This window comes from Pteronotus mesoamericanus, unplaced genomic scaffold, assembly GCF_021234165.1.
Source record: "Pteronotus mesoamericanus isolate MK-2021 breed Mesoamerican mustached bat unplaced genomic scaffold, CSHL_Meso_final contig_269, whole genome shotgun sequence".
Lineage (NCBI taxonomy): Eukaryota > Metazoa > Chordata > Mammalia > Chiroptera > Mormoopidae > Pteronotus > Pteronotus mesoamericanus.
This window is the reverse complement of record NW_026555114.1, coordinates 1,067,616-1,085,400: the sequence shown is the minus strand read 5'-3', so window position 1 is coordinate 1,085,400 and position 17,785 is coordinate 1,067,616. Positions and strand designations below refer to the sequence as shown.

The 17,785-nt window shown below is 38.5% G+C and overlaps 1 protein-coding gene across 3 annotated transcripts in view; it reads left to right on the top strand.

The window, feature by feature from the left end:
* Positions 1 to 1,625: 1,625 nt before the first annotated feature.
* The window catches only part of GGNBP2 (gametogenetin binding protein 2), a 33,335-nt gene continuing 17,175 nt past the window's right edge, over positions 1,626 to 17,785 (top strand). For 2 of the 3 annotated variants that reach the window (XM_054574841.1, XM_054574839.1), the window contains exons 1-5: positions 1,626 to 1,798; positions 2,305 to 2,494; positions 9,876 to 9,956; positions 11,190 to 11,443; positions 14,816 to 14,914. In XM_054574841.1, the coding sequence (XP_054430816.1) occupies positions 2,402 to 2,494; positions 9,876 to 9,956; positions 11,190 to 11,443; positions 14,816 to 14,914 (527 nt within the window). In that variant the 5' untranslated portion in view covers positions 1,626 to 1,798; positions 2,305 to 2,401. Of the gene's footprint in view, positions 1,799 to 2,253; positions 2,495 to 9,875; positions 9,957 to 11,189; positions 11,444 to 14,815; positions 14,915 to 17,785 lie in introns of those variants that run through there. The other variant, XM_054574840.1, reaches the window with a different exon arrangement.

The window sequence follows — 17,785 nt, the reverse complement described above, 5'->3', positions numbered from 1 at the left end:
CTTAAAAACCACACTACTCTTTTTTCCTAGGAGTGTTTTTACATAACACAGGATTCTCTAAAAATGTCCAAATTGTGGCTATGTAGTCTTACCTGTCAAAAGCTGCATGCACATCCTAGATGCTCACTGCATTTAAGCTAACAACCACACTGTTTTGCTCTCCTAACATGGTGAAAAGACATAAATACTTACTGGATAATCACAGTTTTGGGACTTAACAATGGTTCTCCCACCCTAACAGTGACCAGTGACCACACAACATCTTGTCAACATGGCTAAGGATGCACTATGTGAATCTCTAAGACTGCATATAGTGACCAAAATATTTTTAATTTTTTTTTTTTTTTTGAGAGGAAGACGGAAAGGGATTGGAGAGGGAGAGGGAAGGAGAGGGCTTGAAAGAGGGAAAGGAAAAGAGAAACATCGACCTACAGTTTCACCTGTTCAGGCATTCATTGGTTGTTTCCTCCATGTACCCTGATCAGGGATCGAACCCGCAACCCTGGCTCATCAGGATGATGCTCCAACCACCTTAGCTACCTACCTGGCCTGGGCAACCAAAATATTTTTTAAAGGTCAGTATCACAGATCTAGCCTATTCTTCCAGGAAATACAGATCTGTTATCAAGATTAGTTATTTGGAAGAGCAGCAAATGGATTTATCCTTAAAATCGGCATACTTTCCCTAGGCAAAACACTTCCCAACAATTAGTTTACAACAGGCTTTCCAAGTCTTCGAGGTAAGAACTGAGCACGTGGTGGCACGCGAGTGTAGATGAATTGTTTTTAGAGCAGCTCCGCTACTTAGGAGAGGGTGAGAGGGAAGGGCCTTTGGCCAGCGCCAGTATTTTGCCCAAGGGAACTAGTATTCTGAGTGCCTAAGTTAACATTAACGCGGCCCAAGAAGTTTCTCTGCTAGGGCGCATACACAAGCCACACTACACACACCTTTTCAAAATAGGCAAATAGGCTTCAGCATCATCAGTCTTTTAATTGCCTGTAAGTGTAAAACAACAACAACAACAAAAAAACCTGTCAGCACTTAAGAATTGCCTCCTTGGCGGGATCCCAACGCAGTCTTAGTTTGGGAAGCAGTGTTGCGACCGGCTCCTGGTTAATCGGAGTGTCTGGGAAAGCGACGTCAAGTACCTGGAAACCAAGGCCAGAGTTTATTTCTTACCCCTCATAGGCTCGTCCCCGATTCTCTTACTCCCGCCTTTGGCTGTCACTGCCTTCGGAAGCCTCAGCGCCTTCCCACTTACCTAGGTCCTCACTGGGCCTCGGCTCTCGGGTGGGTCCTGACTCAGCTCGGCTTGGCTCCCTTTGCCCCTCGGCCCTCGAGAAAGCGGTTTCCAGGCCCGCGCGTCAGGGGCCTGAGGTTTAGGTCTACTCAGTCATTCTTAGCAGCCCTGTTTCTAATTTATTTGAGCAGCTAGACTCGGGTAGGGTCCCGATCATTCGGCCCCAGGAGACCTGGGTGGAACCCCACCCCCGTCGCTAGGATTTTGAAAGAAGCGACCTGGCGGGGGCGGTCTACAGTCTCGCGAGAGGAGGCGGAGCCCCGCCCGACGTTCTCCGCCCCTCCTTGCCCCACCCTCTCCAAGTCCACCGCCCTCCCTCCCCCACTCCCCGTGGCGCGAGCGGCTGATCCCGGAGAGGAAACGGCATTCGGCGCCGCACTCCCGCCCAGGCCGGTCCTGACGCGGGCCTCGTCAGCCGGTAACGGGGAGCAAAAGTGGGGGCCAGGGAGGCGACCACGAAAACGGAGGTCGGAGCCGAGAGGTCTCCTCTGAGAACGGTGAGGAAAGGGTCTGAGCCACCCTACTTGGCCTCCGCAGAGCCGAGGCGGGGTCGACCCCTCCCAGGGGCGGGGTCGCGCTGGGCAACTGCAGCCCAGGGGACTGACTGGGCGGGGCGCTCCAAGAAAGGGGGAGAAAGGGGTCAGCTACGGGCTCCCCGGCGGCGGAAGCGGGCAGTGGGTTGTGGAGGTGAGGCTTGGGGTGAGGTCCTGGAGCCGGGACTCCAGTGACGGGCTGGGGAAGCCCTCGGGCCGCCGGGTCCCTTCCGCCTCTCCTTTGGACCCTGACTGGAGACTGGCCGCGGTGGGGGGTGGGGAGGGAAAGCGGAGCGAGGGGGCGGGTCCCGTCCTCGCTCGGCGCTGATTGGCTGAGCGCGTGTGGAATCGGGTGATGGGAAACGCAGCTCCACTCAAGGGTCCCCTTCTGCCTTTCTCCCTCCCCCGCCCCGTGGCGAATGTGCTGCGCGGCGGCGGGTGCTGAAGCTCGCGGCGTTTGGCTGTTGCAGGCAGGAGTTGGGAGGAGGCGGCAGCAGCAGGAGCAGCGGCGGCGGCAGCAGCAGCTGGGAGGAGGTGGTGACGGTGGCAACGGCAGCGTCGGGGACGATGGCGCGACTGGTGGCGGTGTGCAGGGACGGGGAAGAGGAGTTCCCCTTCGAGAGGAGGCAGATTCCCCTCTACATAGACGACACCCTCACGGTGAGCGGGCCGGGCCGGGCTCGCCGCTCCCCTGGCAGCTGTTTTCCTCCTCCCCCTCCCCCAGGCCGAGCGCTGCGCACTGGAGAAAGAGTGTGTTGCAACTCCTAGGCGAGGCCTTTTCTCCGGCAGGCCCCACAAACTCGCCTTTGCAGTGGGTCTCTTGGTAGTCTGTGCGGGGCCCCTGGCGCCCCGTATGCACTTTGAGCCCCTCTCCCTAAGCTATCCTTCCTTTTTGAATCGTTTTTCCTTTACCCTTCCCCTTTAGGGGACGCTGCTTTTGCCAAAGCACGCGCTTCGGAGAGGGGTTGAAGGATCTTGGGTGTTTAGGGCCTATACCTTACAGAAACCGCCTACCCTCGGGGAGGCTTAATTATCTGGAAGTGTCGCAGCTACACTGCTATCTGTATACTGTCTATCTTAATATCACAGCTCTCTCTACATAGCGTAATTACTGAGGGTACAGTGACATGCTCTTGCACAGTAAAAATTCCACTAAAATGATTTGATTTCGTTGTAAACAGTCTCGTATTGTCTAGTACATTAAAACTCTTAGAAATGATTTTACTGCTAGGCCATGACTCTTCAAAATGGGCTTTCTTGGCATTAGTTATTCTTTAGTTCACTGGTAGACATTTCTTTTTTAAGGAAGCAAAAGTATTGAATGTTAAGAGCATTATAAAAAAACTGATCATTTATCTCGAATGTCAAAACTCAGTTCTTGGTAGTTTCCCTTATTAGATTTGGTGGTAGTACAGGATTACAGACCCTCTGCCCTGTGTTGCTGTAGTATTTCCTTTAAGAGGAAATGGCAGAAATTTGAATTGAATCTGAACAGGAAATGAGTGCAGTTACTTGCCACTATTTCCTAAGAAATGAAATGACTCTATTCATAATATCTTTTGAAATCTATTTTGATGATGCTGAAGCCTATTTGCCTATTTTGAAAAGGTGTAACTAAGTCTCTTCATTTTCTCCTTTTTGGCTTTTTTAAGGCAGTTGATCTGTTTTGTTCCTAGTTTGTTTGTTTGTTTTTGTTTTTTGCAAATATCTTTTTTCCAAATTTTATATAAAATGCAAGTCATTGTAGAGATGTCACTCTGCCTTTCTGTCTACCAGTCTCAGTTAAGGCTCGATTGAGCTGCAGTACTTTTAAAAGGATTGGAAGAGCTCGTGAATGACTTAGTTTGTTAGAACTTTTTAAGGGAAAGCATCTGTAATAACCTGATGATTTTTTTTTTCGTGGAAAAAGGATAGAATGATTTGGCCTGTAAGAGAATTTGTGTTGATGTATTAGAAAATACTTGAATTGCCTTGGTGATGTTTGCACTTTTTGCATTAAAAGTATATTGGACTTGTGTTTTAAGTAGTTAAAAAAAAAAGCACTCTGATCAGATTAAATGGTGCATTTCTCAGTTTGAAAACACCTTATGAGTTCATCTGTCCATAATTTCTTTCTTCTCTCCCCCTATAGCACACTTTTCTGGAGCACATATCAACCTCTTATGTTTATTGTCCCAGAATGCCTTTGAATTAAAAAAAAAAATCCTTTGGGTTTGGACATAAGATTACTATTGAGTGTATAATATCAAAGCATAGGGGAAATTCACATAAATTTGAGTATTCACAACATTTTAATAGACACTTCTTTCCTATGACCATATAAACTACCTTTAATGCAGCATTGATATATCTGTTATGAAGCACATTAAAATAGCAAAATTTTGGGGTGTTTTTATACTCTATTCTCTGTACAATGATACTAGTTTCCAAAATTTTCTGTAGAAAAAGATATGATCTTGCACTGTGATATATTATTATACTTAATTCTCCAGAGAAGTTGATACTGGACTGAACTTGGTGGTTGAGTTTTGCTTTTATTGCATTGTGCACTTCTGACCAAGGCAAATAAAATTTAGGCTCACGTAATTTAAATGTGTTAAAATAGCATTTTATTTAGGAAGAGGTGCAGTTTTTCTTTGCTTCGGAAGGGTTTTTATACATAGGGAATGAGTAGGACTATTTATTGCTTTGTCTTGGGACTTATACTCAGTCATTGAATGCTGGTTAGTCAAAATTCTTGTCAACATGCATTATAAGTAGGGAAACAAGTTTCTTTCAGAACCATTTTACCAAATACTACTTAAAGGAAAAATGCAAAACAAGCACCTGTTGGGGAAGAGGGAAGGAAAAACCGAGGTTTTGCTCTGCCATGGTCCATTGATAGTTTGACAGCAGTGTATCCCTAAAGTTAACATTTGATTCGGTCTTTGTTTCTAGAGTCCATAGGTAAGGCATGGAGAAAACATTGTGTTATCTTTATTTCCAGTAGTCTTACAATCTTGTTAGCTCTTAGATGTTAAGTCTAGTGATGTTTACAGTCAGCTACAAATGTTTATAATTTTAGTAAGAGAAGCTGAAACCTTAGCCTTGAACTGGCTAATTTATGTCTTTGTTTTGTTTTTTGCTTTTTGTTTTTCTTTTTTCCCCTTATAACTGGTCGATTTAAATTGTATTTGTAAAATGAAATTAAGAAGCTTGTATGTGAGGAAGTAGTCTTCTTCTTTATGTGATAGGTTGTGTCCACATTTAGAAGACTTGTGGTAGTTCAGTGGGTTTGAATACTTGAGTACAATGTTTATGTAGGTGTATTTGAGAAAATCCCAAATAAGTAAGCTGGAGGAATATTTAGGAAAGTGGCATGTTGTGTGGCCAAAATGCTTTTCAGTGTTAATAGAACTATAAAATAGCAGGTGGATGGAAACGTACTACTTTAGAGACATCTTTGAAAAATGACAATTTTGAGTTCTTTTAGAGTAAAAGTGTATTCATTATCTAATAATCTTGAAAAATAACCACACAACAAGGAAAACAAATTATTTTTAATCAGAAATAACAGGATATAGCAGCATGTGATGTAATTCCAGTCATAGACACATAGATCCAGAGTTGAGATGCATTCTCAACTTTTTATATCTTGCCTTTTTTCACTAAGTGTAACTTTGAGAACATTTTCTCTTGTTAAGCAGCTTTAATAGCCATGTAATACTTTGTTGTGAGATTTCATAATTTAATCATTCCTTGTTGGACATAGAGGTGGTTCTACATTTTTCTGTAAATAATATTATAAGAATAAAAATAATGCATAAATATTTGCATTATTTTTCTTGAGCTTTTAGAAGTACAATCATTGAATCAAAGGATAAGAACCTTTTTAAATGTTCTTGATACATACTGTCAAATTGCTACAAAACTTGGGAACGCAGTTCATCCTCCTAACTCACACCAATCTGAATGGACTAGAAACTCTGATAAGTGTTTTTAATTGAGACTTTAAAAGGATAATAAATAGTTAATAAATACTGGCATGTCCGCTTGGGGATTGGGTGTTTAGCATTTGTTAAAATTTTAGTATGTAATGTTTTCTTTCAACTCTTTATTACATAATTTTACTAAAGGCGATAGATATTGTAAATAGCTGTGAGGACAAAGAAGTAAAAAAAAAAAAAAACAACGAAACTAAAGTGACAGTGATTTTCAATAAATACAAACTTGATATTGTTGGTTATAGCTTATGAGAATGCTCTAAAACAGAAAAAAACAGATTATTTGTGGTCAGGAGAAACCAGGCCCGATACTTAAGAGTGAACGTGGGTAATGGAGTCAATAAACTTTATAAAGCAGTAATTGCAGGACAGTGACTTGTTCTACGTATTTTTGGCTGGGTGAGGATAGGCAGCCTCATCATGAAGCCTAACACTAATGATTCCTCTGTGAAACCATACCTGAAATACTTTACATGACTGTCTTCCTTCAGGTAACCTAGAATCTGAATATTAAGTCAAGGAAGTGGTTTTAAAGAATGGAGAAAAAAATAGTGCATCTATTCTCTTTGTTTCCCTTTTCTTCCTTTTCCTTATTGTCATCTCTCAATGATGAGCATATAGTAGTGACTGGCCAGCAAACTGCAAGGTAAAAAATCCATTGTCCTAAGTGTTTGAAAGGCAAGGACAGGGTATTTATTGTGAATGTAGAGTAAGTACAAGAGAAAATTTAGTATTATCCACGCCAATGAAAACCTAGGAAAGACACAGTAATAGATCTGATTTTGACATCTATCAATACTAGTTAGGTGAAAATGAAATGATCTGAAATGAAGGTTTTCTTTTTTAAAAATTTTAACCCTTGATTTTTTAAAAAAGGATTCCTAAAGCAGGCATTATTCACTATGTTACGTGTGTATACATATATAAATATATTTTGCATTTTATGTTGTTTTATTGAATGACTAATTGTTGAAATCCTTAAGATGAACTAGATGCTGCAACAACTACTCTTTTAGGTTTAGATGTTGTTCATGCGCTCCATGCCTGAATCTGTGGTATAAAATTTTTAGGTGCCTCATGGGACCAGTCCCGGTGGTGTTTCATTGTTTAGCCTTGGCACTGCAGTTATACTTCCTCTTCTGCTTGGTCGGGTATCTGCACTTGCTGCTCGTGGGCTTCCGAAGGCAGTAGGCCGTCAAGCCACAGTAGTGGCACAGCATGTGCGGCGCTTGCTGAATGATGACGGCCACGTCCTCTTCAACATCTCCCTTTGACATCTCGCTTCGGCCATGGCTGAGACTAAAGAGCTAAAATATAAATATGTATTTTAAAGGTCAGCTAGCAGGTCTTAATACATTAGGTGTATTTTTTGACTTCTGCTTTAATTATTAAAAAAGAAAAACATAGTTGTTCACTTATACAGAGTCAGAATTTAGGATTTCAACTGTGAATCAGGTGGGACAGACTTTGATTTGGTTAAATAAGGCATATGCTTTGAATATTTCATAAATTGAGAGTTTTGATTTTCAAATAGTGTAAGTAATTTTATTAATTTTCTTTGTAGTAGTAATTGATATGTGGTGAAATGGTGTATTTTTGTATCAAGCAAGTGAAAATGCAAATCAAGGTGTTAATTGCTTAAGTGGTAGATTTGGAGTGATTTGCAGTGTTTTGTTGAGTTACATGGCTTAAGTGTATCTTTCAACCCTGGCCGGGTGGCTCAGTTGGTTAGAGTGTTGTCCCCTGTAACACCAAGGTTTTGGGTTCCATCCTGGTCAGGCACAAACAAGGAACAAACAGTGAATGCATAAATAAGTAGAACAACAAATCCACGTTTTTCTTTCTCCCTTCCTCTCTCTCTAAAAATAAATAAATGTTTATTTCAATACCTTTTTTTATGACTTGACAATTACATTTATTTGTGTTTTAAACCATGCAGTGATTCCAGAAAACAATGTGAGTTAATTATGCTATTAACTATTTTTATTCTTTTATCAGTTTTTATGAGTCAGGATATCTAATACTAGAATTACTGTGGGGTTTTTTCCTTTATTTTGAGTTAAATATGGTAAACACTATGGGCAGTATGGATCATTAGATGCTTTTCCCATTTATTTCAGTCATCCTCACCAGTTCATTTAGAGCTACATTATTAAGGTGGACTAGTGACCAGTTTTACTTTATACTGCTGGTAAAGTTAATAAAAGAAAATATTTAGAACAATGCTTTATATATATGAAGCTACATTAAATATCTTTATTATTATCACCACTCTTTGAAAATATTTATAAGAAAACTATGAGAGGGAAAAATAGAAGTCGATAAACCTGAAAATTGGACAATTGAGTTTAAACTGAGATTTGGACATATAGCCTGTATGTATGGAAGAGGAGACTTCCAGAACAGTAAAAGTTATTGAGATGAAAGCAGGTCTCTGAACATGGCATAATGTATATAGAATTGGGAGCAAAGAACACTTAATGTTTCCCCTCAGTAGTGAGTATTGTGTGTATGTGCATTGTATTAAGTTTCACAAAGATGTGAACACATAAAAAGGTCATCTACCTTCTCTGCCTAGAGATAGTCATTTAATATCTTATCTATTTGCTTTTTTCTCTAAGAAAATACACACAGACAGACATTTGAATCATACACATGTGTTTTGGTTCTTTGAAATTACAGCCAAACCCTCTGGATTATTTGCATCATTGTCCATCCTTAGCATCACTTTGTCTCTCTACTTCACATATTCAGTATTTCTACCTTATCAGATCGAGAAAAGATATATCTTTTATATGTATCTTGCTTATATTTGTCTTAGGTGTTCAGTCCTCAGTTTATTGTTAGAACAGGTAATTTTTAAGGCTCTTTTCTAATGTGGAGGGAAAAGAATGGTCAGCTGCATTAAAGAATCAGGCCTTTGTGGTGCTGGTTGGTGAAGGGAGGAATCTTTTTAAGATCACATTCAAGTGGGTTTCTTAGTGTTTTGTTTTTGCCTCAAATGGGTCTCTTCAAACCTGACTTCACTCTTTGGGTATGTAGGAGTTTGTGGATCATGTATCAGGAAATAGAAGTTTGTTCTAGCACAGTATGTTTGATACCTTTAACAATGTTTTAATTGAGATATAAATGTGTTACTTTATTTCATTGTTTTGAAGACAAACTTTTTCTTCATATTTTTTAATATCTGAAATTGGGTTGCTCCTTTCACTTGGTGATAGACTGGTTATAATAGCTTGCTCTTAGTGATACATAACTATGGTACTTCTTAATATCAGTACTGTCACAGATCAGTGAAATGTGTTAAATACTAATTCCCCATTATCTGACATCTTGAAACAGCCTTAAGCTTTTTTCTATTTCTCTTCCTCTGGTAGTGAATTTTGGTAGTTGAATAAATATCTTAGTGTATCCTTTTTGTTTATAATTGGAGCAAACATTTACTATGTGCCAGTACAGAGTACTTCTCATTTCTGTATGATCATTTACATTATAAGATTTATTGTAGTCCATAGTTAAGAGAAATAATTTGAAATATCAGGGTATTTAATGTAAAGTTTCAGGTTATTTCATTTATTAAATGCTATTATTGGCCACCACAACAAATAATTTAAATATAACTTAATCCTCACAACGTACTGTGTGAAAGATGCTAAAAATTATTGTGTAATCTCATTTTAAAAATGAGGAAGCTGAAAATCACATAGGTTAAATAACTTGCCCAGAGTTATGACATAGATGACAGAGAGAGAGCGCGCGCGCGTCAGAGAGAGAGCGTGCGCGTGTGCGCACACGCGAGTTGGGGCTTGAACTCATGTCTGCCTAACCAGTGTTCTTGCCCCTTAATGCCTATACTGTCTCTGGCTTTAGAAACTTGTGTAACTTGGATTTTCCTTTTTTTTTTTTTTTTTTTTTTAATTTGTTTGGCATGGGGCAGGACGTCAGGTAGGGGGATCTGGCTTTGGGAGTCTATTTCTGTCCTAAGAGTTTGTAAAATAGTCTGTAACATGTGTTCAAGTAAGATAAAATAATTGATTTTTATTCTTTTGCATATTAAGATGGTGATGGAATTTCCTGACAATGTGTTAAATCTCGATGGGCATCAGAATAATGGTGCACAACTAAAGCAGTTCATTCAGGTAATAGTTTTAAGACTCAATATTTTAAATTGTGTGTGTGTTTGTGTGTGTATTTTAAAGGGTTGTTGAACATTTTAGCTCTAAGTATTAATTTTGTTTTGCCTAAGGCTCTCTAGGTCTAAAGATCACACTAAACTTGCTTTCTTTTATTGTTGCTACAGTGAATATATTTATGACCTGTCATGTGAAAGAGATTTGGTTGCAATGTGTTATCATTTTACATGTCTGCAAGGCTTTTAATTTCACCAGGTCATCTTTCCTATTTTTTGAAGATAAGGTATACAACTTTTCATTGAGCCCTTGTTGGTTTTCTTCTATAGTAATTGTTTTATTCCAGTAAAAAAAAGAATTAACTTCTGTGTTGTGATCTTTCTGATTTTTATTTAATTCTTATGCAATGTGGTACTTTATAATATATTTTATATAATTAAGATAATGGAGAATAAATTGTTACTTCAGAATTCTGTTTCTGCTTTGGGAGAAAACTTTCAATGGATATGGACATAGTAAATATGAGAAAAATCCATTTTGGGCGTTATCTGTTTTTAGTAAAGCTGGGGATGTTACTTGTAGTATAACTGTAACGCCATCCAGGTAGAAGTTATTTACTAGAGTTTTGCCCATTTCTCTAAAGCTGTGGTTCTCAGTCATTTTTTTACCTTGTCATAACCAACAGATAGCATTCATGTGCACCAGCAGTAGTCACTCATTGCAGGCTCCTCCTACATAGGTAAGATAGGCATTGTTTCTGCCCACTAATCATAACACACCTGTCTATACCTCCAGGTTGAGGATTTGCTGCTTTCCCTGATCACCATCCTAACTTGACTCCTGTAGTTAAACGTAGTATGTTGTTAAAGTTGAGAAGACATGGTAAATTTGTATTGTGTCTTTATTATTTTTTCTTTTTTTAATTGTAAGCAAGACTACTAAGTTTAATATGCACTGAATAAGCACTAAATTTCCAGATGCAGGGCTTCGTTTTGCTATGCCGAGGCACATTCTAAGCAGAGCTTTTTATATCCTAGATTCTAGAACAGGGCGTTACCTGCAGCAAACTCAGTATAGCATGGACAAGACTGGCTACGTTGACTTTGTGTCTCAGTTGGAGATAGAAATGGCTAGCCTTTTCTTGGTTGTACTTAATGCCCAAGGATGGGAACCAAAAATAGTAGTGGAAGAATAATTTTATGTATTTTTTAAGGACTCTTCATTTTTCTTTCTTTCTCACAGCGACACAGTATGCTTAAGCAGCAAGATCTAAGTATTGCCATGGTGGTGACATCACGTGAAGTCTTGAGTGCACTTTCTCAGCTTGTCCCTTGTGTTGGTTGTCGTCGCAGTGTGGAGCGCCTCTTTTCCCAGCTTGTAGAGTCTGGAAATCCCGCCCTTGAACCCTTGACAATAGGGCCCAAGGGAGTCCTATCTGTAACTCGAAGCTGTATGACTGATGCTAAGAAACTTTATACATTATTTTATGTACATGGGTAAGTATAATCAATTAGAAAAAAATGGTTTGTTAAATTTTTAAACTTGGTGACAGTGGGAGATTTTATTCTAAATTCGATTGGGACAAAGCTTGATTTCACATTCAGTAATTTTATACGTGCCGGTAACTATAAAATTTCTGTTTTCCTGTGGGGAGAGGCAGGACATAAGCAAATACATAATTTGTCAGGTATGATATTACAGAGAAAAATCAGTAAGGGAGATAGAGAATGAGTGGGTAGAATTAATATGAAGGATGGTTAAGGAATGCATCTGATAAAATAACATTGAATATAGACTTGAACGGAATGAACCATGTAGATACCTGAGGGAAGGTGGAGAAGTAGCGGCGTAAAGGTTCAGATGCTGGAGTTCTCCTGGCATGTTTGAAGAATAGCAAGGAAGCCATTGTGGTTGGAGTTAGATGGATGAAAGGAAGAGTAATAAAAAATGTCAGAGGAATAGTAAAAAGCCCAATTACATAGAGCCATCCTGAAGGTTTTGTTTTGTTTTGTTTTGTTTAAAGTCTGAGTGACGTGGGAAGATACGGGAGGGTTTTGAGCAGAGTGACATGGTCTGATTTGAAATTTGGCTTATTTTGATCTCTGCTGAGAATAAGTGGAAGGATGGAGGAAGATCAGAGAAACAGGCTGTTTAATAATCCGTGTGAGATATAACAGTATGGTGGCCACAGAGGTAATGAGAAATAGGTTACCCTGGTTGGTGTGGCTCAGTTGATTGAGGGCTGGCCTGTGAACCAAAAGGTTGCTGGTTCGATTCCTAGTCATGGCACATACCTGGGTTGTGGGCCAGGTTCCCAGTTATGGGTGTGCAAGAGACAACTGATAAATGTTTCTTTTGCGCATCGATGTTTCTCTCCCTCTCTCCTTTTCTTCCCTTCTCTCTAAACATAAACAAAATCTTTAAAAAAAAAAAAAAAGGAATAGTTGGATCTTGGATAGATTTTGAGGAATGAGCCAACAGGATTTTTAGACAGATAGGATATGGAGGAAGATATCAAGGATGATTCTCAGATTTGGGGTCTAAAGGCTAGGACAGATGGTTTTCTTTTACTGAGATGGATAAGACTGGAAGGAAGAATTTTGCAGAGCTCACTTTTGGATGTGTTAAGTTTGAGGTACTAATTGGGCATCCAAGTAGAGTTCAGACAGCTCTGTCCTAGAGATGTAAATTTGTGTTCAGGATGCACATACACACACACAGGCACGTATATACACACTACACTATACGGGGTCCAGCAGAAGTAAGGCTTGCTTGAGTGTGGTTGAAGTAGGGAATGTGAATGTCTTGTATGAGATGGACAGAATTTGAACATTTCACCTAAAATGTTATATGGTGTACTTGAGCGTGATATTGTTATGTTACAAAATTACAGCGTTATGATTTTGTAATAAAAGATTTTATAGTAAACAAGGGACATTATTTGTGCCAGACCCCACCATCACCTCTAAATAGGAAAGTCCCAGGATTTGGCCGTCAGACCTGTTCTGTTTTCCTGTGTATATACTCTTTGATGATCGTATTTCATCTCCAGTTTAAATGTTGTGTGTGTGTGTGTGTGTGTGTGTGTAATAATCTATATGTATTTATATACTATATGTGTTGTTTAAATACTGTATTAGATGAGGATGGAACCAAAATGGAATTTATTTATAAAAATTGTGTATTCTGACATGTTTAAACTTCAGTCACCTTCAAAGTACTCTCCATTTGATGCAATACACCTGTCAAGATGTTTTTTATCTCATCTCTTGGGTTTATATATGCATGTATTCGTTTGTGTATATATCCATATATTATGTGTATGTGTATGTGGACCCTGTATATATAAACTCTACATGCATGTACACATACAATATATGAGGGGAAACTCCGAAAAAAACGGAAATTATCTTCTGGAGAGTGGTCCCTTTGTGGTACAGGCCTTCCACTAGGTGAGTGTTGGAGGAACCCATCTCTATCAGTGTACTAGCTGGCCTTATTGTGAGAGGCTGCATTTGGTGAATTTCTTTCGGACACTCTTTAAATGCATATGCCCATTTCATGATGGGTGAATTATGAGCACACCTGCCCACACTGCACTCTGAGTGTTCAACAGGTTTTGACCAAATACAGCATGACCCTCACCCTCCCTATTCACCCGATCTTGCCCCGAGCAACTTTTTTTTATGCTTCCCTGGGCAAAAAAATCCTCAAAGGGAAACATTTTGTGATGTGGAAGAGGTGAAACAAAAAATGGCAGAAGCACTAAAAGGCATCAAAATTGATGAGTTCAAAAACTGATTCAAGCAGTTGAAAAAAATGCCTTGGTAGGTATATTGCATCAAATGGAGAGTACTTTGAAGGTGACTGAAATTTAAACATGTAAGAATAAATACACAGTTTTTATAAATAAATTCCGTTTTTCTGGTTCCCCCCCCCCATGTATAGTATTTAAACTATAAATGCAGTATTTAAACTAGATATATAGTATGTAAATATATGTGAAATATACATACACACACATATATATAAAATTTAAATTCATGAGATGAGATGAGATATGGCCATCAAAGTGTGTATAAACAGGAAAAGAGAAGAGGTCTGAAGGCCACATCCTAGGTCTTTCCTATTTAAAGGTGATGGTAGGGACTTTGGATTTCTATTCTGCCTAAGAAAAGAAGCTTTGGAGGGTTTTGAACACAGAAAAAACATAATGAGATTTTTGTTTTAAAAAGATCACTCCCGTTGCTGAATGAGGCCTTGGAATGTAAAGGCAAAGGGTGGAAGCAAGGGGATCATTTGGGAAGCTAGCTCTTGCAGTTTACTAAGCTAAAGAGGAGAATTGGGCAAAGGTGGTCATGGCGGGGGAAATGAGAAGTGATTTGTTTCTGGATATATATGAAAGAGTTACAGGCTTTCTTGATTAGTTGGATGTAGGGTGTGGATATTAATTGTGCACATTTCTGTATTTGCACAAAATTTCTGTTGATGGCTCCTCATCAAGGATAGTGTGTATTTAGATAATGTTTGGACGAGAGAACGTGGCTAAGAGTCAAGTAACAGTCATAGGGTGCCAGGCACAGTGCTAGATAAAGTGCAGATGCAGGGATGAATGAGACAGATGCAGTCTGGGGGAAAGCGTGTGTTGAATAGAGCAGGTCTCTTAATATTCTGACAGACTAAGAGTGGAATGGGAAGACTAGTGTACAGTCTCTTTTTGGTTAGAATTTGTTTGCTGAGAAACTTTAAAGCAACTGCTGTGTCTCTAATACTTTAAATATACTTCTCACTAAAAGGCAGTAAATATTTTGAAAATTTTAAAGAAAAATAAATATTAATCAAACCTTTAATGGTTTATTTTTAATCAGGTCCAAATTAAATGACATGATAGATGCTATTCCAAAAAGTAAAAAGAACAAGAGATGTCAGTTGCACTCCTTAGATACGCACAAACCAAAACCTTTGGGGTAAGTAGAGTTGATTATCAAGATGCTTTGTCATTGTTAAAATTATAAATGTCAATTATGTTTAGTGAAAAGAATAAAAACACTGCTAGTTTTATTTCTTTAATTGGTTACACTATAACAGTTCAAAATAAATGTCTCCTACTTACTTAGACCTTTTTGATACTATACAAGTTCTCAGTGTAGGTTTGAGTTTTTAAAAAAGTTTTCTTATATAAAGTATATTTCAAAGGAAAGAGGAGGAGATGTTTATGCAGCCAGTATTAAGTTTTTCATGGTAATATTCTTTCATTTATTTAATATTTATATATTAATAACATTAATATAGCAATATAATACTATAATTATATCATATTAATAGTTGATTAAATATAAGTATCAAATATGTAATTAATAAACATGTTAAATATATTGATATACTAATAGAATATACATTATTCAATATAAATCTATACAATATAAGTAATGTATATTCTATTAGTATATTATACTAATATAAAGTTATTTTTATTGTCTTATCTGTAGGTCTTCCTAAGAATTTATCAAGGATTAAGAAAAGGCTTGAATCAGTTATAGCAATGTTTATATGTGTAACTAATTTGAAGTTTTCTTGATAGGTGCTCCAATGCCCAAGGTTGCTTCTGCCCTCGTCTCCCAGCACAGTATCACGGTTGCCCCCTACAAAGTTGCTTGGGGTTGTGGGTGGTAAGGAGAAGCCATGGAATTTGAAGGGAGTTTCTAAGAAGTAACTTTTGTTTTGGAGAGAATAGGATAATATAAAACTATACTTCTGAATGAATTTCAAAAATTAGCTTTGAGTATCTCCTTAATAGTGTTGACACCATTGTTGAATAGACATTTTCCTCCCTGATAAAAAGACCTGGACAACCAGTTGGTTGTGTGTTAATAATCTTGTAATAAGGCTTATTTTTTTCCTGTAATCAGAAACAAAATTTTTCAAAAAATTTTATTACGAAAACTGTCAAACACATAGAAAAGTAGACTATACAAGGATCCCCCTCCCCCAGATACTTTTGCCCGGATTCAGTAGTAGTTGCCAAGGTTTGGCACGTTGGTTTTGCTTATCCACCCTTTTTTTGCTGAACCATTTTAAAGCGAGACTCGGGCATCATGTTTTACTCCTGCATATTTCCACATGTATCTCTAAATGTATGGACTTTTTTTTTCATAACGACAAAGTACCATTATAACATGTAACAAAATTAACTATAGTAATCCAATACCCAGTTTGTAGTCAGATTTTTTCAGCTGTCTCAAAAAGTGTCTTTTTACATCAATTTGTTAGAATTAGAATCCAAACAAAAATCAACATTACATGATTTCTAAATGTGAGAGCGCTCTGAACCTAGTAAAGCTCTATATAACCTGAAGTTGTTATCTAAGGATAATTGTTATTTCACATATCTGATTTAACAATATCTCTAGAGAATTCCTGTCTTTGTGAATGCAAAATTTAGTCTGGTTTTCTCATAATAGCCTTTACTGACCTGTTGGCTAAAGCTGCAGAATAGTATGGTATGATAAAAAGCCTGCCTTCTGTTTTGTTGTCGTGCATATTCTTCAATTTTATCTCCTCTCATTCTCAATGACTTTGCATCATCAGTTTTCTACTTTTATTAAATTGACATACAGCTCTGTTTTGCTATGTCTCAGCATGAAAGACAAAACAAGCCTCCACAGACTTCACGTCCCCCTTCAGCTACAGCCCCGCCACATGGAATGCCAAATGTTTTAGAAGGTTGTTTGCTGACTTTTGGACTAGTATGAATGGAGTTAGTTGATCTTAAGCAATGTCTCCTAAGGTAGCTTTGGTTATTCCCACATGCCATATGGAGAGCAGACCAGGGAGTGCAGTTGGCTAGCCAAGGCTCCCTCTCCCACTTTGGATGGTGACTGCCATTGTATGCTATTGTGATTCTTCATTTTATGTATTTCCACTGTTCCCCCTTTTCTGTTTAGACTTTATCCAGGGAAAGTACAATCCAATTGATTAGGTTTCAGCCTAATCAATTGCAGCAATTCAGTTCAGCCTTCCTGAGAGTGTTCTCATATCCATGCAAGTAAACCCAGGTTTTTTTCTGTCTAGGTGTAAGTTTGAGATTTGAAAGAAGTGTCTAGGCCAGTAGCTGATGGTTCAAGATTACCTTAGAGAATGATATATAATTCTCTAGAAGAGGAGCAGAGTAAGAGAAAAGAATGCCCAGGGATCCATTTTAATGGTAGAAGAGTAGAACTCAGTAAAGAAACTTGAGAGAGTGGCCAGAGAGTTAGGAGGAAACCAAGGGAAAAGAGTGTTTTAGGAGGGTCTGGTCAGCTGTGTTGACTGCTGCTTGTGTCAGCAAGGACCTAAAAATGTCCATTAGCTATAACAAAACTAACATCATTGGTGATCTTGATGAGCAGCTCTGTGGTTGAGTGGAAGCAGAATCCAGATGGAAATGGGTAGAAAGGTGAATGCAGTGTAAAGTTGTAATGGATTAAGCTGTGAGGGGATAGTATGGGAGTAGAACAAGGAAGTGGAAAGATATCTTTTTCAACAAGTTTCATCTTTAACAAAAAGTAATATGAAAACATTTGGTGTAGAGAGATTATGAATAAATTATGATTTGAGTTATAGAATTTTTTTTTTAGCCCTGGCTTGTGTGGCTCAGTGGATTGAGCGCCAGACTGCAAAGCAAAGAGCCGCCAGTTCAATTAGCAGTCAGGGTATATGCCTGGGTAGCAGGCCGGCTCTCCAGTGGGAGACACATGAGAAGCAATCACACACTGATGTGTCTCTTCCCCCCTTCCTCCCTTCCCTTCTCCCTAAAAATAAATAAAATCTTTTTTTTTTTAGTTTTTTTTTTTTTTTCA